Source organism: Perognathus longimembris, chromosome 11 (genome assembly GCF_023159225.1).
Source record: "Perognathus longimembris pacificus isolate PPM17 chromosome 11, ASM2315922v1, whole genome shotgun sequence".
Lineage (NCBI taxonomy): Eukaryota > Metazoa > Chordata > Mammalia > Rodentia > Heteromyidae > Perognathus > Perognathus longimembris.
In genome coordinates this window covers 47,432,224-47,458,464 of record NC_063171.1, presented here as the reverse complement: position 1 = coordinate 47,458,464, position 26,241 = coordinate 47,432,224, and the positions used below count along the sequence as shown (strand labels likewise).

General features: G+C 40.8%; 1 protein-coding gene across 1 annotated transcript in view; it reads left to right on the top strand.

Annotated features, from left to right (window-relative positions):
- Window positions 1-26,241, top strand: part of Iars2 (isoleucyl-tRNA synthetase 2, mitochondrial) — a 42,908-nt gene that overhangs the window by 13,775 nt on the left and 2,892 nt on the right. Inside the window, exons 10-21 of the mRNA XM_048356552.1 lie at window positions 9-99; window positions 1,747-1,898; window positions 4,724-4,884; window positions 14,918-15,020; window positions 15,630-15,723; window positions 18,760-18,868; window positions 20,024-20,126; window positions 20,582-20,707; window positions 21,668-21,799; window positions 23,261-23,367; window positions 24,455-24,600; window positions 25,134-25,321. Of these exons, the coding sequence (XP_048212509.1) occupies window positions 9-99; window positions 1,747-1,898; window positions 4,724-4,884; window positions 14,918-15,020; window positions 15,630-15,723; window positions 18,760-18,868; window positions 20,024-20,126; window positions 20,582-20,707; window positions 21,668-21,799; window positions 23,261-23,367; window positions 24,455-24,600; window positions 25,134-25,321 (1,512 nt within the window). The remainder of the gene's footprint in view (window positions 1-8; window positions 100-1,746; window positions 1,899-4,723; window positions 4,885-14,917; window positions 15,021-15,629; window positions 15,724-18,759; window positions 18,869-20,023; window positions 20,127-20,581; window positions 20,708-21,667; window positions 21,800-23,260; window positions 23,368-24,454; window positions 24,601-25,133; window positions 25,322-26,241) is intronic.

Sequence of the window (26,241 nt, the reverse complement as noted above, 5' to 3'; positions counted from 1 at the left end):
CTTTGTAGGATTGTTTAGTGGATGAAGATGGGATTTTCACAGACGATGCCCATCCTGAACTTCGAAAGAAGGCTGTCCTTGAAGAGGGAACTGATATAGGTGAGTATCTAAAAGTATTTCCTAAGAAGCAGCCAGCAGTAATCTTTCTTGCTATTTCCCTCATACTTCCAACAGAAGTAAAAGCTAAACAAGTTTGGTTAGCCACAAGGTTTATTTTACTTACTATTTATTTTTGGTGACACTAGAGTTTTAACTCAGGGCGTTACACTTGTGAGGCAGGCACTCTTACCTTTTGAGCTGTGTCCCCAGCCCTTCTTGTAATAGTTATTTTTCACATAGGACCCTGTGCATTTTGCCTGGGCAAGCCTCAGAACACTTCCCTACCTATGATAGCTTACCCATGTAGCTTGGGTTGTAGGCATGTAGCACCATGCCCTGCTTATTTGTTGAGAATGGGACTTACTTTATTTTTTTGCCCGTGCTGATCTCAAACCATGATCCTCCTAATTTCTGCCTCTCAGGTAGCTAGGATTATAATTCATTTATTTTTTGAGACAAGGTTCTGCCATGTAGCCCAGGCTGGCCTGGAACTTGCAGTATAGCCAAGGCTGGCCTCAAACTTGCAGTCCTTCAGTCTTAGCACTCCAGAGTACTAGGTTTATAATGTATATTACCATGTCCTGGTTACATACTTTAAAATGGAGGTTAGGAATTTTTTTTTATCTTTTGCTTTAGGGTGGCTTTATTCAAAGAAATCAGAACAGTCAACAGGTAGTAATATAATTTTGGGGTAACAAAGGTAATATTCAAGACATGACTTTTGTATAAGAAAAAAAGTCTGGTGTAGGTTCAGTATTGGCTGAATCAGATGATCCCTTCCTGGTGCTCCCATTTCCCCTCCCACCGCCCCCCAAATGACCCTGACCCTATCACATGTTTTATATCCTCCAGGCTGGCATTGTCTTTCTGCCTTTCTTCATGCATTCAATGTTAGGAGCCCTTTCCTTGCCCACAGCAGTATTGAGGCTATTTTGACCAGGTAGATTACTGTTTCAGGGCTACTGTAACAAGTTGCCAGAAATTTGAGGGCTAAAACCAACAGCAATACATTCTTTCACATTCTGGAGAGTAGATATAGGTAATGAAGGTACTGGCAGAACCATGTTCCACTGGAAGTCTGGAGGAATCTCCCATTTGCTCGCCAGGGTTCTGGGGCTCCCGCAGATGCCTGGCTCTCCTGCTTTGTAGCTACAAATTCTGTTGTGAGCCCTCTGCTCTCTGTGTGTTTCTGCCTTCTCATCTTCGGAGGACAGCGGTCATTGGACTTAGGGCCTACTCTCATCCCGTGAGCTTTTTTAATGTAATTCCAAAGACCCATTAAGCAAGGTTATATTCACAGCTGTCGTGGTGGTAATCTTTTGGGGGAACATGCTTCAGTCCACTGCATCTGGATTTCTTCTGGTACCCGAGGATCAGTTTAAGACTCATGGTATGAAAGATTATGACTTTAAATTTCACATTTAGAATTGTAGATTATGTGTCATGAGAGCTGGCTGTGGTATAATTTAGAGTCTGATTAAGGTTTTACATCTTCAGCTTTTCTTCACCAGTAGATGTATAGATTATGTTTTTGATACTTGAAAAGGGGCTACAGTTATGGGTGTCTATTGGCTCAGACTTAGTGGCTTCTAGTAGCTTAAAGTATTATTCAAATTTTCAATTTCATCTATTACATATTTTTTTAAGTTATAAAGATGCTTCAGAGTGCAAAGAATTTGGTGAAAGAGGAAAAACTGACACACAGCTATCCATATGACTGGAGGACTAAGAAACCAGTGGTCATTCGTGCCAGCAAACAGTGGTTTATCAACATTGCAGATGTTAAAACTACAGCGAAGGTAACAAGACATTCTATTATGAGTGGTTGGGTTTATCATTCTTGCAGCATCAACATTGCATGGGAGGTCACAGTGGGGTTTGCATCTAGAGGAGATTTTTGTTATGATTTTACATTCCTATAACTGATCTGAAAGGCCCTAAACCTTTAATTCTTTGAGTATACATACGCAGCTTAAAGAGGCTGTGCCTTGTCCAGTCATTTTTCTACCAATATAGTGAAAGAGCAAGAAATCAGCACAGAACAGAGTTTAGCAAGTTCAACCTTCCAGAGTCTCAGTGCTATAGTCTCATCTACATCAAGGCGATTGTAGTGTTTACCTCAGTGAGGAACCCCCAACAGTGACATGTAATAGGTATTTGATAAAATGATGTGAGCTTTTGGTTTCCTTAGGATTGAAACTGCCATCTGTTTACAGAGTTGCTGCTTTAAGCTAACAATGCCTTATAACTGATGTTTTAAATAGTTAATGCATATGTGAGCTCTTTCATTTAATACATATATGTATCTGTGTGGGTGTAGTTTTATATGTGTACCTACCATCCACAAATAATTTGGTTCTGTTGAATGAAGGAGCTCAAGTATGGCCTTATTATGTTGAGTATAGCATACTTTCCACAGCTTGCCTCTTAAGATTCTTCTGTAATTAGCTGAGTTGTTTGTTAGCCTGGCAATTTGGGATCCTTGCCAAAGTTTTGCGTAACAGTTTGTATTTTCTAGATGTCTATGTTGCATGGTTTTTTGGTGTGTCATTCCTTTAAAGCCAGTCTTTCTTACTTGTAAGTACTAACACCCAGTTCTCCACTGACTTAGATGTTATAGCACATCTAAGGCTGATGTAACTTGTTTAAACCAAGTGGTTTGTTTTATTTCGTTTTTGTCCTTTTAGGTTGTTTTTTCCCCAGAGATTTTTTTTTCATAGATTATCTTCAGTTCATAGATTATCTACACTTATCTACACTTCTTGTAGAAGTGTCAGGATTAGGGTACATAACTGCACTTGGATGGCTGAGGCCGGAGAGTCATGAGTTCCAGGGTAGCATGTTTCTTAGATCCTATGTCCAAAACAACAAGCAATGACACTGACAGGGTAATTTATTGCCATGTTCCCATGACTTACCCTGAACAATAATCAACTTTAGTCCAAGTCTCCCTGTCATTTCCCCGCCCCCCTGCCCCCCATACCCTGCCTTTTTATACCAGCTGCTGGATTGTTTTGAAGTAAATACTGGGCATTGTTTCTTCTGTATTATGTTTCTTACTTATTCCAGGCAGCATTTCAGCATGTATACCTGAATTATAATGACTTTTTTGAGACAGGATCTTACTTTGTAGCCCACCATGGCTTTAGACTTCAGTCCTCTTTCCTTAGTCTCTAGAGTGCTGGGATTACAGGCATATGCCATCATGCCTTATGGTTAATAATATTATTTTTTTCTTTTTTTTGAGAGTATGGGAGGGTAGAGTCTCACCATATAACCCAGGCCAGCCTTCAACTTGTACTACTCATCCCTCAACTTCCTGAGTGTTAGGATTACAGGGGTGTACCACTATGTACAGTTGATAAAGATTCTCTAAAGCCGCACTTCAGTGCAATTATCAGCAATTTTACACAGCAATATTTATTCCTTAAGAATAATGAAATAGGGCTGGGAATATGGCCTAGTGGCAAGAGCGCTTGTCTCGTATACATGAAGCCCTGGGTTCCATTCCCCAGCACCACATATATAGAAAATGGCCAGAAGTGGCGTTGTGGCTCAAGTGGCAGAGTGCTACGCTAGCCTTGAGCAAAAAGAAGCCAGGCCCTGAGTCCAAGGTCCAGGACTGGCAAAAAAAAAAAAAAAAAAAAAAAAAAAGAAATAATCTAGTCACGCATTTCATGGATTTTTAAAAATCAAGTATTAATAGAACCATAGAATGCCATTCTTTTAGTAGGTGGTGCTAAAGGTTTTGAGAATGAAGTGTTTCAGTTAAAGTAAATTAGAAAAATACTTAAAACTTTCTTCAAAAATAGGAAGGTGCTTTTAATCAATAGAATTTTTGTAATGTTAATATGTTTGGCTTTGATGGAGATTATTACCAGTTATTTGTATTGCGAAATGAATCTTTCGGTAGTTGACAAATGAAAAGAAATGCTAGTAGCTTACACCTTTTGGGGAAGAGTTCACAGTAGATGGCAAATAAATAGCAGGTAACTGTTAAATTTGGGAAGATGTTTTCTGACTTGTGATCCATGATATGTAAAATAGGTTATATTATAAGTCTTGTTTGTCAGCATAGAACAGTAGTTTATTATTTTAGCATTTAAAAATTACTGAGGTAAGCTTACATTAATCTTAATTGTAGCTTAAATGAAATATACTTAAATTAAGCTTTTTATAGCCAGTTTTGATCTAGGGTTGATATAAATTGGAAATACATGTAAAATCTACTGTTAGATCATTGTTGTTATGTAACTCCAAACTGGCATTGAACTCACCCTTCTGAGTACTGGAATTATAGGCATGTACTTAAATTTGGCTATGTATTCCTAATAGTAAATTGTGGCTCTTTTATTTGCCTCATATGCTCTCGTTTTTCTTTCTTTTTCCCTTTTCCCTTCTTCCCTCCTTTCCTCCCTCCCTCCTTCCTTCTCTGCCTCCCTTTCTTTGTACTGGGAGTTGAACTCAGAACCTTGCACTTGCTAGGCTCTACCACTCTCAGTGCTGGGTTTGTTTTGTTTTGGTAAGTTTTGGGGGTATCCAAATGAAAAACTACATTAGGAAAGGCAATGCCAGTTGTACAAAAAGTGCTGTGCTTTCTCTCACTTGACCGACAAATCTGCAGGAGTTGTTAAAATCAGTGAAGTTCATCCCTGGAGCAGCCCTCAATGCCATGGTGGACATGCTGGACAGGCGGCCATATTGGTGTATATCAAGACAAAGAGTGTGGGGTGTTCCAATTCCTGTATTTCATCACAAGACAAAAGATGAATACTTGATCAACAGGTAGAACTTTTCCTATAATATTTCATTACCTGAAGTGAGTCATGGTTTTCTTCAAAAAGTGAAAAGTACTTTAAGCTATTGACTATAAAATTCTTTACGTATCATTAATTATATGTTAATTACTGAATTCATTTAGATGAGGCCTCACTTAGTGTAGCCCAGGCTGTCCTGCCATTCTTGACCCCCTTGCTTCATCCTTCTAAGTGGTAGCATTACAAGCTTGTACTGCCATACCCGGCTTATCACAGTTAAATTAACTACTGTAAAATAGCAATTTTTAGAGTTTTCAAAAGATTCTTTTGTATGGTTAGAATATTGATTAAAAATGAGAGGTTTTTTTCTGTATCAATTGTTTTTCTATGAAAAAAAATTACTATTTACCTCAAAGTATCAAAGACCCACCATGAGCAGTATTTCTTTTTTTTTTTTTTTTTTTTTTTGCCAGTCCTGGGGCTTGGACTCAGGGCTTGAGCACTGTCGCTGGCTTCTTTTTGCTCAAGGCTAGCACTCTGCCACTTGAGCCACAGCGCCACTTCTGGACATTTTCTGTATATGTGGTGCTGGGGAATCGAACCCAGGGCCTCATGTATATGAGGCAGGCACTCTTGCCACTAGGCCATATCCCCAGCCCATGAGCAGTATTTCTTTAGTATGGGAGCCTGAAATAAAATTTTCTCTTGGTACTTGGGATCATTCTCTTAGTCTGAGTTTTTTACCCTTTTCATTAGAAATAGCATCAAGTAATTGTTTAGGTACTTTAAGACATTGTAGCAACTAAGTGTACGGTAGCATTGGAGATTGTACCCCAGTTATTATTTTTTTGTTGTTTCTATTTGTCTCACCAGCCCAGGCTGTCCCTAACTCACTATGTAGCCCAGGCTGGCCTCAAACTCTTGATCCTCTTGGTGAATTCTTTCAAGTGTTGATATCACAGGCATGTGCTACAACACTCATCTTAATTTAGACGTTTTTGAAAGATAGTGATTGAAGTCGCTGCCCCCTACTCTCCCTCCCTGTAGTTGGACTTGAACTCAGGCCCTTCCCCTCTAGCCCAGATTTTTCCTTTAAGACAGGTACTCTACCACTTAAGCCTCATCAACAATTTTAGCTTTTTGCTCACATTTTATAGCTTCAGTCTTTGACCATTGGATCTTGGCCTCCTGAGTAGCTAAGATTAGACATAGGCATGAGCTATTAACAGTGGTTTTTGGATGTTGGATCTTGGATGAAGTTTTTTGTTTTTGTTTTGTCATTTTTAGGCACATGGTGGTATTTATTTACTTAAGTTTTGTTTCTGTGGATTACACTCAGAGCCTTCCACATGCTCTAATATTTCTTTTAGTTTTATTAATTTTTTTCTTTCAGTTGGTAATACTTAGTATCCTCTACTAGAAAGCTAGGTTGTCCCATTACTTTGTGGGTGACAATAACACTGAGAAACAACAGGATTGACAGAAAATTGGAAGCAATAAAAGCCAGAGAATGTAGCCCACTAGCTTGATCCACAGAGGATGTGGCCTTCACTTGAGTCTCATGGAATAATGTAGGAATGGGAGAACGGTGTGTCTAAACTGTAACCATCTCTTGCTTTCTAGGAATAGTCTGTGTGTGTGTGTGTGTGTGTGTGTGTGTGTGTGTGTGTGTGTGCGTGTGTATGTGTGCCTGTGTGTGTGTGTGTGTGTGTGTGTCACACTTTAGAGCTAACTTAAGATTCTGGGCTAAATACTTTTGTTTTGCAGTTGTAATAATTGAGAGTTTGGGGGCTAGGAATGTGGCTTAGTGGTAGAGTGCTTGCCTAGCATGCACAAAGCCCTGGATTTGATTCCTCAGTACCACATAAACAAAAAGCTGAAAGTGGCATTATGGTGCACGTGGTATAGTGCCAGCCTTGAGCAAAAGAAGCTCAGTGACAGTGTCCAGGCCCTGAGTTCATGTCCCAGGACTGGCAAAATAATTTAGAGTTTGGTTGGTTTTATATACTTGTAATATGTCAATACCTCCATCAAGAATTCAAATGATTATATTGAAATAAATCTATTACTTAAAATTTCACATTGGAGTTCTCTTTCAGGGAAGCATAAGCTACTGCCATTGTTTATAATTTCTTTCAATATTTAGAGGATAAGACTTATAGAGAATTTCCCTGAATTGGCTGGGAATATGGCCTAGTGGCAAGAGTGCTTGCGTCATATACATGAAGCCCTGGGTTCGGTTCCCAAGCACCACATATATAAGAAAATGTCCAGAAGTGGCACTGTGGCTCAAGTGGCAGAGTGCAAGACTTGAGCAAAAAGAAGTCAGGGACAGTGCTCAGGCCCTGAGTCCAAGCCCCAGGACTGGCAAAAAAAAAAAAAAAAAAAGAATTTCCCTGAATTGACAGAGGTGGACTATATGAACATATACTATTAATAGGTAGAGCATTCTGTGTTTTGGTTTTCTTATGGTATTGGTGTTTAAACTCAGAGCCTCCCAAGTGTTAAGCATATACCATATACCACCCCGCTACAACCCCAGGCCATAGCAAACTGATTTAATTGAACATTACTTCAGATAAAAATATACTTAGGTGGAGTTGTTTGTAATTCGGTGATTTATAGTTAGTTTAATAAATGTCAGCTCTGTCAGAAAAACACAAGTTTTCATTAGGTATCAATTGCCTTTTATTTAGTCATTGCATTTATCTGGTCGCATTACAGACTCCCGTCCATTATCTCTCGCTGTGTTGCTTGCATGGTTGATTTCTGCTTGTGAAGTAGCAGAGACATACAGAATATTGGCCTATAGAAGTGACAGACAAATTCAACCACATCGTCTGTCAATTCATAGGTCATTTTCCTGTACACCGTTTGTCCTGATGACTTTTCCTGCTGCATTATTGGGTCCATTAGTATTTATTCTTAATAGCTTTATAAAACAGAATGGGAGGTTACCATTTTTCCTACCTAATCGAATGAGGATCAAGGAGTCATGCTTTTCTTTTCTTCTAGGCCTTGCATCGTAGCAAGGTGGTGACCATCAGAAGTAACAGCAATTCCACTGGGCGTTGCTTTGCAGTCCACATGGAGTTGCTGTTACACCTGATAGCGCCATGGAGTTCCTCAAAGTCCTTCTACTTATTCTTTCTTTTCTTCTTTTTCTGTGTGGGTCCAAGGATTAAATCTGAAGCTTGTCACATGTTAGACAAGTGCTTCTACCACAGGTCCTAGAGCTACATTGCCAGTCCTCGCTGCCCTCCCTTCCAAGAAAGAATTTCATTTTTGAAGTTGGTGTCATAATCACATAATTTAGATTGAAATCTGCCTGTAATTAATAAGAATGAAAAAAATTTATAAAAAGATAAATTTAGAAATTTTGGTTACCACAGAAGGAAGAAAAGTTGATTAATCATTGTAATAACTAACAAATATTTAGGAAACTTTGACTTCTAGAAATGAGAAGTCTAGTAGAATAAGACAAAGGGTTTTCAGTTTAATGAAAGGCGACTTTAGCTATTTTCAGTTTTTGTTTCCTAATAGTGACATTTCATTGTAAAACTTTATATTTGAGAAAAAATATTGAAATTTGTTCCCTATAATTTTTAAAACAGATATGATTAAAGTATAGACAGAATTCTCTTTCCAGTTTCATTGGTCTTGATTTCAGTTTTGTCAACATATAGGAAACAGCCTCTTACCTCATTCTTACCCTGGTAAGTTGCAGAAGAAAAGTCTTAGCTCCATTAATAATTTGCTTCTAAAGACAAAGCACAGCAAGTAGTGGAATGACAGCAGCCGTTTCATTACCTGGGAGCCTTAATGCTGTCTGGTTTCCACTAACACATAAGGCTTCGGTCCCTTTGCTAGCAGAGCACAGAATGGTTAGCTGATGGTGTCGTTGCTCCTACTGGGTTTTCACTGATTGCAGCCTGAGAAGGGGCACGTAATGCATGTGTTTAGATAAGGTCTTTGAGTAAAGTACAAAGTTTTATGATGGACCTGCTGCTCTGTGAAATACAGCATTAAATGTAAGTACCTAGATTACATAGAGATAAGTGGTCACACACACCCCTTTATCAACAGTAATTTATACTGAGCTGTAGGTTACAAGTTAACTGTGTATTTGTTTTAAGTACATGATATTGTTAACAAAATAACAAGGAGAATTCTTACATTCTAAGGACAAATGTGGACTTTTTCCTTTTTTGTCCCTCCAAAAGACTGAATCTTAGGGAACTCCTGAGACAAGTGTTTTTAGACATTTTAAAGCATGCTCTGGGGGCTGGGGATATGGCCTAGTGGCAAGAGTGCTTGCCTCATATACATGAAACCCTGGGTTCAATTCCCTAGCACCACATATACAGAAAACGGCCAGAAGTAGCTCTGTGGCTCAAGTGGCAGAGTGCTAGCCTTGAGCACAAAGAAGCCAGGGACAGTGCTCAGGCCCTGAGTCCAAGGCCCAGGACTGGCAAAAATAAATAAATAAATAAAGCATGCTCTGTTTCATTAGGAGAAAATTCATTAAGTGACATTGGTGGTATGTAAGATATCCAACATAACTGTGTGTAACAGATCATGTTGACATAAAGAGAAGGTTGGGTTTAGTCAGTTATGAGGAGTGATTACACAGGCCTGTAAGGTGCCATCATAGTGCTTCATCGTTGGCTAGGACTCTCGTAAAATTGTAATGATCAGAATCTAACCCAACAATGTATCTGTTCTGCATTTTCTCCACTGTCCTATGAATAGCTTTAAAAACTTGTGCAGCTTTTATTTGTATTTTTTCAGATTTTGTCTGTTATATTTACCTCAAGGTTCTAGCTTAATGTATGTGTGCTTAATTTTTTGGCTAGTTAGTAATTTTTTTTTTTTTTTTTGCCATCCCTGGGACTTGACCTCGGGGCCTGAGTGCTGTCCCTTAGCTTTTTTGCTCAAGGCTGGTGCTCTGTCACTTGAACCACAGTTCTACTTCCAGTTTTTTGGTGGCTAATTGGACATCAGCGCCTCATGGATTTTCCTGCCAGGGCTAGCATCAAAATGAGATCCTTATATCTCAGCCTATTGAGTAGCTAGGATTATGGACATGATCTACTGGTGCCCAGTTTGTGCTTTGTGCTTGTTTTGCATTGTACATTTTAAATTAAATTTATATATTTTTGAAATGCTGGGACTTGAATAAGTGCCTCATGCATGATAGTAAAGCTCTCCATTCTGACCTCTATTCCCAACCATTGATTCTTTTGACACAGGGTTATGTCAAGTAGCCCAAACTGGTCTTTAATTTAGGCTTTTCCTGCTCCTTCCTCCTGAATACTAGAATTATAGGTGTGTATCACCATGCCCAGCACAGACTTTTGTTTTCAAGACTCTATCACAATTTTTAGGATCAGTTAGTCTACCAGAGTAGGAAGAAAGAGAATGTTTTCTTTTTCTGACACCAGTTCTTTGCACTTTTATTTAGTCATAAGTTTTTTTAATCTGCATTTTTATTTGATATGTGTTCCATTTTAGATTTATTTATTGAAAAACGTGATACGTATTTGTTGTATATAACCTGAACTTTTGGAATACATTTATGTAGCATTAACATATACTTGTTTGTTTTTCTTTATTCTCTCATTTTACCTCTTTTTTTCCTTTTTGCCAGTTCTGGGGCTTGAAATCAGGGCCCGGGCACTGTCCTTGAGCTTCTTTTGCTCAAGGCTAGCGCTCTACCATTTGAGCCACAGTGACACTTCCAGCTTTTTCTTTGTATGTGGTACAAAGGAACTAAACCCAGGGCTTCATGCATGCAAGGCAAGCACTTTACCACTAAGCCACATTCCCAACCCCCCTCTTTTTTTTCCTGGCTTAGACTAGTGAATTTTACTAAGATGTTAAAAAAAATTCATGGGTCCTCAAGATTCAACATACTTAGAAATTGACACATGCCATACTTCTAGTTCTTTGTTCTCTAATTTGAGAGGTCATCCAAAAATCTCAAAGTAGAACTGAGTTGTAGACCTAATGCTTACTAAGACATAGTTAGTACATATTATTTAGAATGTGGTATTTTAATAATTCATAGTAAAGAAGAAGGCAGTAAGTCTTCTAAATATAAATGAGTGCTACTTTTCTTTCTTAGTGTTTTCTCCTTTTGAATACATTGAAAACATTTTTCTTTTGTTCAGATTCTGTGTTTTTTTTTTCTCCAGACCTAGGGCTTGAACTCAAGGCCTGAGCACTATCCCTGTCTTCTTATTTTTTGCTCAAGGCTAGCATTCTACCACTTGAGCCACCAGACCACTTCTCGTTTTTTCTATATATGTGGTGCTGAGGAATTGAACCCAGGGCTTCATGTATGCAAGGCAAGCACTCTACCACTAGGCCATATTTCCAGCCCTAGCTTCTTATATGTATAGAATAAAGAAAAAATATTGGGCGACTTTCTTGGTATTATATGTATAGTTTGGGCTACCATAGGCTTTAAAATAATGGATATTCATTGATTCATTCATTTGCACTGCTAGGTATCAAACATAGGGTCTTGCTCATGCTTAACAATGCTCTACCACTGAGGTACACTCCTAGCTTAGAGTTCTACTTTATGAAACAGGAAATCGTAGCCCAGGCTGGCTATGAACTTGAGGTCAACCTCCTGCTTCAACTTGTGAGTTCCTGAAATTGCAGGTGTATACCACCATTCCCTACTCAAAAATAGTTTTTAATAGTTAAGCAGATTTGATTTTCATTTGTATAGATAACATTTGTGGTTGTCATTTCTAAAATATATTACTAGTTAATCTAAAAACAAACCCCAAAACCTAGCAAACTTCCTTCCTCACTGAAGTAAGAGACCTTTCTGAAAGAAAACAAAAGTATAATTTATGAATAAAACGTGTAAGATACAAGGTTAAGGATTTGGGGTATCATTAGCTGAGGGTATATAGCTCAGGAGTAGAGAGCTTGCCTAGCACACATAAAGCTCTAGGTATGATCCCTAGCACTGCATAAATGGGAAAAAAATCAAGATTATATTCTTCTTATAAAATATATATTGTGTGTCCAAGTAAGTTACACTACCTTCATAAGAAAATGTAGTAATTAAAATGACTCAGACTAGAAATGTTTAAGTTTGGTGGGATTTTACAGTTACCTTAATAACATGCCAACAGCAAAATTGAAATCCTTCTTTGGTTCTTTTATAGACTCAGCAATATTCTTGAATGTAGCTAAATAAATCTTAAGAGTATAATTTTAAGACATTATTGACTTAACTGGAAGTTAAGGATGTAAAAAAAACATCCATTGAGTTGAATTTGACATTCTAAAATGCATGTGGAGTATCTTTTATGGTAAACTTATCTGTAGTTATTAAGATTTTAGAATAACTTTTCAGATAGCCTTCTTTGTTACAATTTTTTCCCTACTTTGTGGAAACAGAAGCTCAGAAAAATACTGTTCTTTATTCCTGTCATTGGGCAATAACTGACAAGTAAAGTGGTCTTTGGACTCAGTGCTTGCTCTGTCAACACACTAATCTCCTGAGTCGCCACAGCTCCCAGCCTCCTGTGACTCATAGTCCTTATTAGTCCTTATTAGTCCTCTCCATTGCTTAGTCAACTCCAGAGAATAGAAGTGCAAGTTCAGGGGCAGGGCTTGTCAGTATAGATCAGCTAAAGAGGTGGAAGAGAGAACTAAAAAGGAGTTCTGACCTGTGACTTACACAACATGCTTTCAAGGTCTGCATGAACCCTCGTTCTTGTTGTCCCTCATGACTTAAGAGAGCCCGGGGCACAGGCCAGCCTGCTGGCAACAGCGACTGTATACAGGATTTCTGCAAATCCCACTAGAGAGGACATGCAAAGTGTTTGAAAAGTGTAATATGTTGTGTATATGCAAATCCTTTGGACTAATGATAATATTAATCTTAATATTTCTACCTTATTTATGTATATTTTATCTGTTTATTTAAATATCTTTAAACTATAACCTGCCTGAATTAACAGAAAAAAAAAAACAGGGCAGATGACATACATTTTTAGAATTTTAGAATCAAATTCTTTTTTAATAAAAATGTCATAATTGGTATCTGAGTATAGTCACTATAAATATATATATATATATATATATATTCTTTGTGCTTTGTGACTGTGCTTTAGACGTATCTTTTTTTTGTTCTTTTTTGGGGGGAGTAGGGGCTGAGTTGAACAGAAGTTTGTTTTATAGTTCAGATTGACCTTCAACCTCCAACTGCTGGGGTAGGCCTGTGGTACCATGCTCAACTCTGTCTTTTTCTTGACTTTTCTGTTACAGTTTGTTTTCTTTCTTTCTTTTTTTTAAAAAATTGTTATTGTAGAGTTGATAGAGGGGTAAGAGTTACATGAATCAGGTAAAGAGTAATGAGTCCAACTCTTTTTGAACCGTGTCTCCCCTTCTGTCGCTCTCTTCTGGTCTTGCCTTCCCCTCCTCACCCACAAGATATCCAATTCATTTTCCACATAGTGTATAGTGAATATGTTTATTGTATTTGTCCATCCTGTACCACCGTTTTTGTGCCCTTCCTTGCCCTCACCCTGTGAAGTACAAACTAACGAACAAGACAAAAGGTGGCATATTTTCTTAACTGATAAAGTGTAAAAATTGTTTAAAATAGTAATATGTAACTAAATATTATTGTCCTATAGCTAGGTACTTATTTCATAAAGTTTTTATGGTAGTATAATACAATATTATCTTCATTGCTAAAGTCCATCTGAGATGAAGCTCTCTTAGGAATATGGGAAATAGGGAAATTTCAGACCTTTGCATAAATCTACATAGAGGTTGAACTAACAGAATGTCAACTCTAACACTTCAGAGTTAGAAGTAACAGACATATTGATTTAATTTGGGCAGAAATTGCGGGAGGGAAGATAATGAAAAGGTTTCAGGTCTTGGTAGTTGGACAGCAAATAGCTTGAGAGAAATAGGAGAAATTGTTAACTGAAAGGGAAGGTCAAGGAGAAGTCTTTTTTTTCCTTTTATGTTTATATATGACCCATTTGCTTTTATTCATATTGAATTTAAGATGATGACATGGGCCAAGCAAGTAATACAAGATTCTACTAAAATATGTGAGAAGGTTAGAAAAGATGCTTGTAATCCTAGCACTTGGGAGGTTGCAGCAGGAGGATTGGGAGTTCAAGTCTAGCCTGGGCTACACAGTGAAGTAGAGATTAGCCTGGGATACATAGAAAAACCCATAGAAAACACATGGCAGCTTACATCTGTAATCCAGCTACTGAGGGGGTAGAGATCAGCACGAGTATAATTTGAGACCAACCCAGGTAAACAATTAGTGAAATCTTGATGTCAGCACACAAGCTGGGCGTGGTGGTACAAGCCTGTAATTCTAGCTATGCAGGAGTCCAGCCCTGGGCAAAATACAAGACTATCTGACTATCTGAAATTAACTCAAGCAGCAAAAAGGACTTGGAGTCCAATGGCTCACACCTGTAATCCTAGCTACTCAGGAGGCTGAGATCATAGGATCTCGGTTCTAAGGCAGCCCAGGCAGGAAAGTCAATGAGCTCTACTAAAGTAACAAAAAAAAAAAGCTATAAATGGAGCTATGGCTCAAGTGGTAGAACACTAGCATTGAGCGCAAAAGCATCCTGGCCCAAGGTTCAAGCCCCAGGACTAGCAAAAGAAACAAAGATAGATAGATAGATAGATAGATAGATAGATAGATAGATAGATAGATAGATAGATAGATAGATAAAGGGACTTGGGCAAGGCTCAAGTGGTAGAGTGGCTTCCTAGTAAGTGCAAAGCCCTGGGCTCAAACCCTAGTATTTCTGAAAATCCCAAAATAGGACTGGGATATAGTTCAGTGGTAAAATGTTTGCCTAGCATGAACAAGGCCTGAATTTTATTCTGGGTACCACAAAAAGAAAAAAAATTATGAAAAGATACTACTATATTTGAATTTTACTTATTGTAAAAAAGTGAAAAAAATGTACTTGCAATAGTAAATTGCAATAAGTAATTGAATATTCAAATAACATTGAATAATTCTACCTTTTCCCCTAAAATAGCCAAACCATTGAACATATTACTAAACTAGTGGAACAACATGGCAGCGATATCTGGTGGACTCTTCCTCCTGAGCAACTCCTTCCAAAAGAAGTCTTATCTCAGGTAAGCTTCTGGTTTTATTTAGCAGCCTTTGTAGTATTTCATGACAGATGAACAAGGTAAGAGATGGTTATAGTCAATAGTGGCCATATAGTAATGGGACATGAATGAAGTGACTTGCTATAGTTGGGAAGCAGTGCAGTCTGAGAGTGGGTGTGGAGTTTGGTGGCCAAGTGTAGCATTGAACATGACAGTGGTGAGATAGGCTCATTTGTGATCTCACTGGAGGTCAAGACTGATTCTGACCCACGTAGTCCACAAGGCAGATGTACTTGAGTCAGAGAACAGCCCCTCACATTGAGCCTCAGAACTGTGAGGGATCTGGCCTGAGGCTGATTACCTCGCATATCCAAGAATTCAGGCTGAAGGTTTCATTTCAAGAGAATTCAACAACGCAATTCTCACTGCTTCTGTCAGCCGATAACCAAGTGGCTGCAGTTCCTTTTACATGCCAATAGAGGGGGCTGTGCTGAACTGTGAAAGGCTTCTGACCATTTACATTTTATTGGAAAGCATGGATTTAGTGTCTGTATTTCCATTTCTTTAGTTCTCAGTCCTCACTGTATGACTGTGGCCTTTGTGTAAGAAAGATGTTTTTCCATTCCCCACTAGGCTGGTGGTCCCGAGGCCTTGGAATATGTGCCAGGGCAGGACATCCTGGACATATGGTTTGAAAGTGGAACCTCATGGTCTTGTGTTCTTCCAGGTAATTCCTAAAAATCAACTCTGCCAGTTAAGAAGTTTTCAAAGTACAGAGATGTTGCTTAGAAGCGATATGTCTATAATAAAAAAAAAGTGTTGTTGTTCTTTTGCTTTATCTTGAAGAAGATCTGCTATAATATAATTTTAGACCCGGAAGCACCCTTAGAAATTATTTAATCCAATAATTTTCAAACTTGGTTTTGCTTTTCAGGATAAAAGTTGGTTTAGAGTTGTTGTTATTGTTGTTATTGTTATTATACTGAGAGTTGAACCCAAGACCTTACACATGTTAGGCAAATGCTATATACCACTTGCACCATGCCCCACCCCTGAAATTTCATTCAGAATTACAACCTGTAGGATAGATAAAAAATGGGAATTTTTAGCCAGGCATGGTGGTATGCACCGCTAATTCTAGCACTGGGAAGGTTGAGACGGAAATGATTTGTGTGATGTTTCTCCCTCTTCTAAACCAGTTTGTTTTCCCTCAGTCTACTTTGGTACCTCAGGGCATCCGGTTTATAACTGAAATAGCAGAACCCTCACCTTACAAAGAAAAAGGATGGCTGGGTGCTGGTGGACTCACCTGTAATTCCAGCTACTCAGGAAGCTGATATCTAATGATCACCATTCAAAGCCAGTTCAGGCAGAAAAGTACATGAGACTCTTACTTCCAGTTAATAGCAGAAAGCCGAAGTTGATCTGTGGCTCAAATGTTAGAGTGCTATTCTTGAGCACAAACGCTCAGGGAAAGCACCCAGGCCTTGAGTTCAAGCCCCTAGTACTAACCAAAAAAAAGAGAGTGAGAACCAGTAAGAGTTGGGGGAAGGGGAAAGAGAGAGTAAAGGGAGAAATATGATTGAAATATTTTATACACATGTTTAAAAATAGAATAAACCCATTAAAATTATTTTTAAAATTGGAGAGAGGCAATAAAAGTAACAGAGGAGCTAGGTGTCAGTGGCTCACACCTGTAGGCCTAGCTACGCAGGAGGCTGAGATCTGAGAATTGTGGTTTGAAGCCTGCCTGGGCAAAAATGTTCTCATGAAACTCTTATCTCCAATTAACCACTCCAAAACTAGAAGTGGTGCTGTGGCTCAATTGGTAGAGTGCTAGCCTTGAACACAGAGAGGCTCAGGTATAGAGCCCAGGCCCTGGGTTCAAGCCCCACAACTGACAAAACAAAAAAAAAGTAACAGAGGAGGTGAATTGATCAAGGTACAGTGTATCCATGTATGGAAATAGAGTAAAATAAATTACAGAAACAATCTGACCCCATCATTTTTCAGTAGTGAAAATGAGATTGTCAGAGAGCTAGATGCGGTTATTGTCACCTCTCTTCTTTGTGAGTGTTATAGTTCCTCTTCTAGAGAATGCTGCCCATAGGTCATTAGTCATCCATCTAGACTCACCAGCTGTACAACACCCTGAGCACATCCAACAGAAATGATGGACTTTGTGTGATAAGGTGTCACTGCAGGTTTATCGATTGTAAGCAATGTCCCATTCTAGCCGACAGTGTTAGCGTGGAGACACTATAGGCAGGGTGGATGAGAGCTGTATTTTCTGCTCAGTTTTGCTGTGAACCTAAAGGCATATTTTTAGTTATTATTTTGGCTTAATTTATGTTCAAGTGTTACATAAGTTAAGTAATAGTTTTGCCATGTTTCTGGGTGCTGGTTCTAAAACGTGTCTTTTTTTTTGACAGAGAGAAAAAAAAGTTTCCCTATGTAATCTAGGATGGTCTTTAGCCCACAATCCTTCTGACTCAGCCTCTCAAGGGCTGGGATTACAAGCATGTAGGAAATGCTGTTTTGTTACATGATAAAGTGTGACATTTCCTGTAATTCTGAAACTCCGTATTTACTACCATATCATGCATAAATTCTAAATATTTTTTTAAATTTCTGAATGATCTGTTCAAGAAGGAAAAGAGATGAAATTTAAAGCACAAACAAAAAAAAAGCTTTTTCTCCCTCTTGTAAACTTTAGACACATAATTTGCACAAAGGATATTTCTTGCAGTGTTATTTCTATGATTTGGTATACATTCATATGAGATAAGGATGTATAGAAGTGGAATATTTATGTGCCCATGGAAGTATTTCAAGTACAGGATCCACAGTGGCCAAAGACAGGAAGAATGTCTTGATTTGCTAACTAAATCCTGTCTGTATTTGTATGTATAATCAAAACCTTGGAAGGGGGGCTGGGGATATGGCCTAGTGGCAAGAGTGCCTGCCTCGGATACACGAGGCCCTAGGTTCGATTCCCCAGCACCACATATACAGAAAACCGCCAGAAGCGGTGCTGTGGCTCAAGCGGCAGAGTGCTAGCCTTGAGCGGGAAGAAGCCAGGGACAGTGCTCAGGCCCTGAGTCCAAGGCCCAGGACTGGCAAAAAAAAAACCTTGGAAGGAAATTTGTTAAGATGATAAAATAATTATGTCTGTAGTGGAAATGTTTGTGATTTTCTTTTCTTTTTGTCTTTTTTGTTGTTGTTGTTTTTGTGCCAGTACTGGGGTTTGGACTCAGGGCTTGGGTGCTATCCCTTAGGTTTCTTGTTGCTCAGGGCTAACACTGTACGACTTGAGCCACACCTTCAGTTCTAGTTTTTTGGTTACCTTCCTTCCTTCCTTCCTTCCTTCCTTCCTTCCTTCCTTCCTTCCTTCCTTCCTTCCTTCCTTCCTTCCTTCTTTCTCTCTTTCTTCCTTCCTTCTTTCTCTCTTTCTTCTTCCTCCCCTCCCTCTCCTCCTTCCCCTCTTCCTCCTCGTCTTCTTCCTCTTCCTCCTCCCCCTCTTCTTCCTCTTCCTCCTCCCCTTCTTCCTCCCTCTTCGCCCTCTTTCTCCCCTCCCCCCTCCTCTGGCTAGTTATTGATGAGAGTCTTATGGATTTTCCCGTTTCAGCTGGGTCTGAATTGCAAACTTCAGATCTCTGCTGCCTGAGAAGCTGGGATCACAGGCATGAGCCACTGGCACCTGACGGGATACTCGTTTTATTTTGTCACTTTAAGTTTCTGTAAAACAATTTTTATTTTTTAGGTACTGACCAAAGAGCAGATTTGTACTTGGAAGGAAAAGACCAACTTGGGGGCTGGTTTCAGTCTTCTTTACTAACAAGTGTGGCAACAAAGAAGAAAGCACCTTTTAAGTAAGGAGTTACCCCCTGAGCTCGAGGGCAATGTCTTTGAGTCCCTGCCAGTGTGGAGAGCCTTGTGCTGGGCAATACATATATATGCATAGGCATGATGTTATATAAATATAACATTAGCAAAATGAGAGCTTTTCTTCTTCTGTCACATTGGAAGAAGCATTTAAAGTAAGAAAAGTTGGCATGGTGGCATATACCTGCAATTCTAGCTACTCAAGAGGCAACGATAAGAGGATAGTTCTCTGACATCAGCATTGTAAAGTTGGTGTGAGATCTGTCCTATCTGAATGAATAAGTAAAAACAAAATGGGCTATGGCATGACTCAAGTGGCGGAACCTCCACTTAGGTAAGACCCCACCTTGCAAGTGCAAGGCCCTGAGTTCAAATCCCAGTACTTCCAAAAAAGAAAACAAAACTCAAACTAGCAAGAAAGGTAAGAAAAGGAAAAAAGAGAAAGAGACTTCACCAAAAAAGTCGTTGATGCAGATTGTAACTCTTAGAAAGTGGTCATCAGCTGGAATAGAGGGGAAAGTTATAGCTCTTGAACTCAGGACTCTGGTGAGACCTGACCAGGAGTGTAGGGAAAGACACTCTAGCCTTACTTGTACTTTCAGTGACTAGTGAACTGCACCATTACTTAGGGAATTTCTCTTAAATAATTGGTTCTTGGCTAGTATAGATAATTACTGTTCTTACTCAAATGGGAGGGTAGTCTAATCACAAAAGTTATTAATGGCTTAAGGTTTTTGCTACCAGTTGTAAAAATCCATCCCCAATTTCTGTATTTCTTCTCTGTTTTTCTTAAATATCTGTCAGAACAGTAGGTGCTATTTTTCCAGGTGTCTTTTCCTGGTAATTTTCAGGCGATTATCTGTTCTTTCCAGCCATACTTTGCCTTCATTGGTTTCAGTGACCAGAGTCAATATGTAATAGGTCAGGAAATACTGCATTTAGTAATTGGGAACTCCTCCAGTTTTCTGTGTGGAAATGGAGAGCTCACTACTGAACCAGCCTTTAAGAAAAGCTTTCACCCATAATCTGTAAAGGAGAAAAATCTGACTTTTGCGTCCAAGTGGGATCTCCTTTAAATTGTTCATTATCTTCAAAAAGTATGATGATCATGCTGTCAGTAAACTAGCTAATTTGCCTTTTAGGACAGTGCTTGTCCATGGGTTTACTCTCGGAGAAAAGGGAGAGAAGATGTCCAAGTCTCTCGGGAATGTCATTGACCCCGATGTCATCATCAATGGAGGACAGGTAGGTACTGCCATTAAAAGCCATTTGATTTTTGTTCAAAAGTTCTTAAATTGGCAGCCCAAACCTAAAATGCAGTTACTCCAGTGTAAACAAACACATAAGACTGAAACTGTCAGCTGGGAACTGGTGCTTCATGGCTGTAATCCTAGCTTGTCAGAAGGCTGAGATCTGAGGACCATGGTTCAGAGCCAGCCCAGGCAGGAAAGTCTATGAGACTCCTACATCCAGTTATCTACTACTGAGTCCCAGAAATGGCACTGGGACTCAAAAGGATAGAGCACTGGCCTTGAGCACAAAAACTCAAGGGCAATGTCCAGGCCCTGAGTTCAAGCCCACTCCCATGCCTCCCCCTTCCTGCCCCAAAAGAATAAAACTATGTTTTCTAAAGTGATAAGTGTTTGCTCCGCTCGTTGGAACAGATGTCATTCTGTTTGCATGTTGCTCCTCCATTGCAGGATCAAAGCACAAAGCCTCCCTACGGTGCCGATGTCCTTCGCTGGTGGGTGGCCGAGTCCAATGTCTTCAGTGAAGTCACAATTGGCTCATCTGCGCTCAACGCTGCCAGAGATGACATTCACAAGGTTAGAGCCATTACTCTCGGTTTCTCCATGAAAAGTTCACTGACTCATTGTAGAAATCGATGTACACTTTCTTTGGCACAGTAAGACTCAATGAAAAGGAGATTACAAGTTGTGAGCATTTAAAGATATCCTGAGTTCATTTGCTGCAACATTACTAGTAGCTCAGCATGGTGGTGCATGTCTCTAGTCCTAGAGTACTGGGGAGGTTTGGGACAGCCTGAGCAAAAAGTTAGCAGGACTCCCTTTCACCAGAATCCCAGCATGGTGGTGTACATCTGCAATCCTAGCAATATAGGAGGAATGTTTGTCTAACGCTAGCCTAGGCTAAAACGCTAGACTCTATCTGAAAAATAACTAAAGCCAAGAGTTAAAGACATGACTTGTATAGTAAAGTACTTGTTAGTACTGAGTTGAAGCCCCAATACTTCAACAAATAAATGAAGACAGACAGAACAGATCGATAAATAAGTAGTCGTCCCAAGAATTTCTTTATAAGTCTGATGTAAAATTATTGTCTATAACAGACATTTATTATTTAGCCATAAAAATCCAGTGCTTATTTGTATAAAGGTTGTTAGAAAGTTTGTTTATGTATCTGTAGTTTTATTATTTAGGAACAATATATGTATCTGTTTATTATCTATAAGCGGCTGTAAAGGGGTTTTAATTCAGCATATCAATTTGTGAAGCAGTGCACCCCTTTCATCATTCTCCCCTCATACCCCGTCTCTCCTAACCCTTCTATTTCCTCTTTTTTCTAGTTCCATTTTTATGTATGTGCCACTGAGTATTATGACTACCTTTGTCCACCCTTTCTCTCTACAATGGATTTAAAATACTGTATCCTATAAAGGAAGTGAAAATTGAATTAAGCTTACAGAATTATAGACCAGCTCTTCAGTGGAATCTGAAAGCCTCGTGACATTTATCCTACTGTCCTCTGTTTCTCACCCTCAATAGCTCAGAAACACACTCCGCTTTCTTCTGGGAAATGTATCCGGTTTCAACCCAGAAACAGACTCCATTCCTGTGGACAATATGTATGTCATAGACCAGTACATGCTGCACCTGCTACAGGACCTGGCCACCAAGGTAACGCTCTCCAGGCAGCTTTCGGAGGACAGAAATACCAGCTGTGGGGTGCTGGATGGTTGAATGTTTTATCTGAGGGAAGACCTTGTAGAAACAGCAACTAGAGCTGGTTACTCTTGTTAAATTGCACACTCTCTGCCCCTCTCCTGGGTGACCTTCAGTATGAAGTGTTTCAAAGGGCAACAGAGGGACATGCATGGCCTAATCTACTGACTAGGTTTCCCCCAGGCCCCACTGTCCTCTTCCAGTCAGCTCTTTATTTATCTGAAGGTGCATCCCTCAGAGGAAAGGACAGGCAGCTGAAATGATTGTTGCTGTGTGTCTTAGAATATCATTCATCGACATGTTTACATACATAGGCACAATGCTTTGTCAAAACTGATAATGTATATCCTTAAGACAGAGACACATATGTCAGTTCTGCTCAGATCAAAAGTAAGCCAGGGGGCTGGGAATATGGACTAGTGGTAGAGTGCTTGCCTCTCATACATGAAGCCCTGGGTTCGATTCCTCAGCACCACATATATAGAAAATGGCCAGAAGTGGCACTATGGCACAAGTGGCAGAGTGCTAGCCTTGAGCAAAAAGAAGTCAGGGACAGTGCTCAGGCCCTGAGTTCAAGCCCCAGGACTGGCTAAATAAATAAATAGGACAAAAGTAAGCCAAGCAGCTGGATGCCAATGGCTCATGTCTGTAATCCTAATACTCAGGAGGCTGAGATCTGAGGATCCTAGTTTAAAGCTAGCCTGGGCAGGAAAGTCTGGGAGACTCTTAGCTCCAATTAACTACCAGCTAGCTAGATAGTGGAGACGTGGCTCACATGATTCAGCGCCAGCCTTGAGCAAAAAAGCCAAGCAAGAATATGAGGCCCTAAATCTAAGCCCCAGTACTGACACCAAAAAACAACAACAACAACAACAACAACAAAACAAAACCAAAATCAGGGAATTGTTGGTAAGTTGCACTCTTAGCTACTGAGTGGTGTGCTTCTGTCACTTAAATTCAAGGGCTAAGAATGCAGCTCAGTATGAGAGAGTCCCTGGGTTCCATCTTCAGCACTGCCAATTCACAACAAAGCAAAACAACCTGTTCCTTTCCTCTCATTGCAGTCGTGTGCTCTTTTATAGCTCCCAGAGTAGAACAGCATTTTATTTCTCTTAAGACATTTTAATAATGGAACATGTTTCACTTATGTTAACAGTACTTATTTATTTGGCCAGTCCTGGGCCTTGGACTCAGGGCGTTAGCACTGTCCCTGGCTTCTTTTTGCTCAAGGCGCTTGAGCACAAGGCGCTTGAGCCACAGCACCACTTCTGGCTGTTTTCTACATATGTGGTGCCTGGGGAATTGAACCCAGGGCTTCATGTATACTAGGCAAGCACTCTTGCCACTAGGCCATAATTCCAGCCCTTATGTTAATATTATTCCACCTTCCAAATTTCTTTTGACTTTCTCCTCTAGATTACTGACTCCTACAAACAGTATGATTTTGGGAAGGTGGTTCGGCTGTTGAAAGCATTTTACACAAGAGATCTCTCCAATTTTTACTTCAGCATCATCAAGGACAGGTAGGTGTGATTGTCAGACATAGCGAGTGCTTCTTGAGTGTGGGCTCGGGCCTGGCAAACGCTGGGGCCCAGGGATGACCAAGAGGGCCGCTGTGCAGCCGTCAGGATTGGGCTCCAGAGTCAGGCCTTCCCTGCCACTTCGTAGCTTCATGATCTGGCTCATGTGGGTGACATGGGGCCAGCCACACAGTGTGATCGCAGGCAGAAGTGAGGGCAGAAGCAGGGGAGGAAGTGCTTGGTTAGTGATGGCTGCTAGTACTGGGGTAGGAATGCTGTACTGTGCCTGGGGGCTGGCACTTTGCCCGGGAGAGTGGAAGGGCAGTGACACGGCAACACTGCCAGGTCGGGGCGTTCTTTAGAAGGTGCGGTGCTGAGCCTCTGTGCTGCCTGTGTGCTGTGTGCATGAAGTGTCGTGTGTGGTCACTAGTGCAATGGGAGGGAAGTGTCAGCCTGGCAAGGCCACAGCTCCAAGAGCCCCACATAGGAACTGCGAGTCCGCCTCCCCCAGCACACAGGTAGCATTGTGGGGGTGACAGGGCAGGTGGAAAAACAAACTCTTTAGGCTGTAGCTGCCATCTGTCTGAAAACCAGAACTGGACGTGGCATGTGGTTTTCTTAAACGTGGGCACAGTCTGATCTTATAAAATACTGTTTATCGAAATGAACTCCAAGAAATGGAAACCAGAGGGTTTTTTTTTCTTCTTTTCTCTGTTACTGTTTTCTTATTTGTTCATCTCTCTGCCTTCGGGAGGGAAGGGAGCGGTCACAGAAATGCAGGACAAAAGGTGAACAGATGCAGCAGTGATATTCAGTAGACACATATGGAAAATGAGCTATACAATTGGGGGTGGGGTGGGGCGGAGGGGAAAACTGGGAGAAAATGAGGGAAGGGATGGCAGTGTTGAAAAAGAAATGTACTTACTACCTGACTTACATATAACCGCAACCCCTCTGTACCTCACCTTTATAACAAATTTAAAACATTGAGGAAGGTGGGCCCTGGGGGGACGGTGCAGTGGGGTCTTAGTCTGTGAGGCCGGCCCTTTTGCCAGCGGCGGGGTGGGCGCTGACGGCCCCTCTCCTCCAGGCTTTACTGCGAGAGTGAGAACGACCCCCGGCGGCGCTCCTGCCAGACGGCTCTGGCAGAAATTCTGGATGTGCTCGTTCGGTCTTTCGCGCCCATCCTGCCTCACCTGGCTGAAGAGGTGTTCCAGCACCTGCCTTACATGAAAGGTAAGGGTGATGTCTTCTCCAACTGCCCAGCCCCCCTCCACGGAGCTGCGCACGCATCTGGCCTCCGGGGCCTGGGAAGTGGCAGAGCCGCGCTGACCATCGCTAATGCTTCAGAATGCTGACAGGGCACTCATTCTTAATATGTTTATGCACAACCCCAAGTCTGTTCTACTTACTAAAACTTAGGAATGCTTGCATAATAGTTTATTTTTCTGGTGATTAAATTAAGCTTTTAGAATATTAGAATCTGTGTAGAAAGGGGAGGGGGAGGAGAATGTCACTCTAGATATTCCCGCCATTGACAAGCGCTGTGAATATTGGAATAGGTCTGTCTGTCTGTCTGCCTGCCTGCCTGCCTCGCTCTCTTTCTCTCTGTGATATTTCCCATTTTTCACGTTCGCAGAGACATAGATTGCTCCCATGGTATTTTATCGCATGATTCCCAGAAATAACAACCCCCGCTTCCCAGAGACAGTGCACCCTTGATGGTTACAGTCCAGGTACATGTCAGTGTGCTCCTTTTCCTTTTAAAGACCAGAGCATATTCCGCACGGGCTGGATCAGTACCAGCTCCATCTGGAAGAAGCCTGGGCTGGAGGAGGCGGTGGAGAGCACGTGCGCTATGCGCGATTCTTTCCTGGCAAGCATCCCTGGCAAGAACGCCGCCGAGTACGAGGTCATCATTGTCATCGAGCCCGGGCTGCTCTTCGAGATCATGGAGGTAGGGCCCCCCCCCCCCCCCCCCGCGCATCCCTGCATGTGCCGCTAGCCTGTACAGCATCACCGGGAGCTTCCTTTAAACAGGATCCTAAGGAGCTTTCTTAACTGATAAAGAGATTCATTTAGCAACTTCTGCCCTGCCATGTGGCTGTTACAGGGATTGTTTCCTCCATCATTCCCACTTCCTGCATTGTTTGCTGCTTTCCTGAGCTTCAGTTGTTGTAAATAGTCATCCAAAGATTATAGCTTGCTTTGGAACATGCCAGAAAAAGAACTTTGACTCTTTTCAAAAACCACATGTATTTCCCTTAAGAACTGCAGGCCGTAGTTGTCACTTAGAGTCCTTGTGAAAACCAAACGAATCTGTTTCATGGGTATTTAAGGAATCTCTCTACTGTACTTACATCACAACTGATTTTGAAGGTCAGAATTACAAATAATTATGAACTTAGTGAACCTGGCACTGGAGAGTCGCACCTGTAATCCTAGCTATGTAGGAGGCTGAGGATGGGAGGATCTGCCCAGGCAGAAAAGTTTGACAGACTTCTTCGGAACCAATAGTTTAAAACAGTGGCAGTGAAGCCGGTGAGTCTCCATTTCAGTGAAAGAAGCTGAGCACCGTAGTGCATACCTGTCATCTCAGCTACAGTGGGAAGCAAAAGAGCAGGAAGATTGAGGTTCTGGTATGCACCTCAACAAGAAAGAACCCATCAAAAACAGGCGCAAAAAAGGACTGGAGGGCTGGGGATATGGCCTAGTGGCAAGAGTGCTTGCCTCGTATACATGAAGCCCTGGGTTCGATTCCCCAGCACCACGCATACAGAAAACGGCCAGAAGTGGTCCTGTGGCTCAAGTGGCAGAGTACTAGCCTTGAGCAAAAAAAAAAAGGACTGGAAGCACTGCTCCATGGTAGAGTGCCTG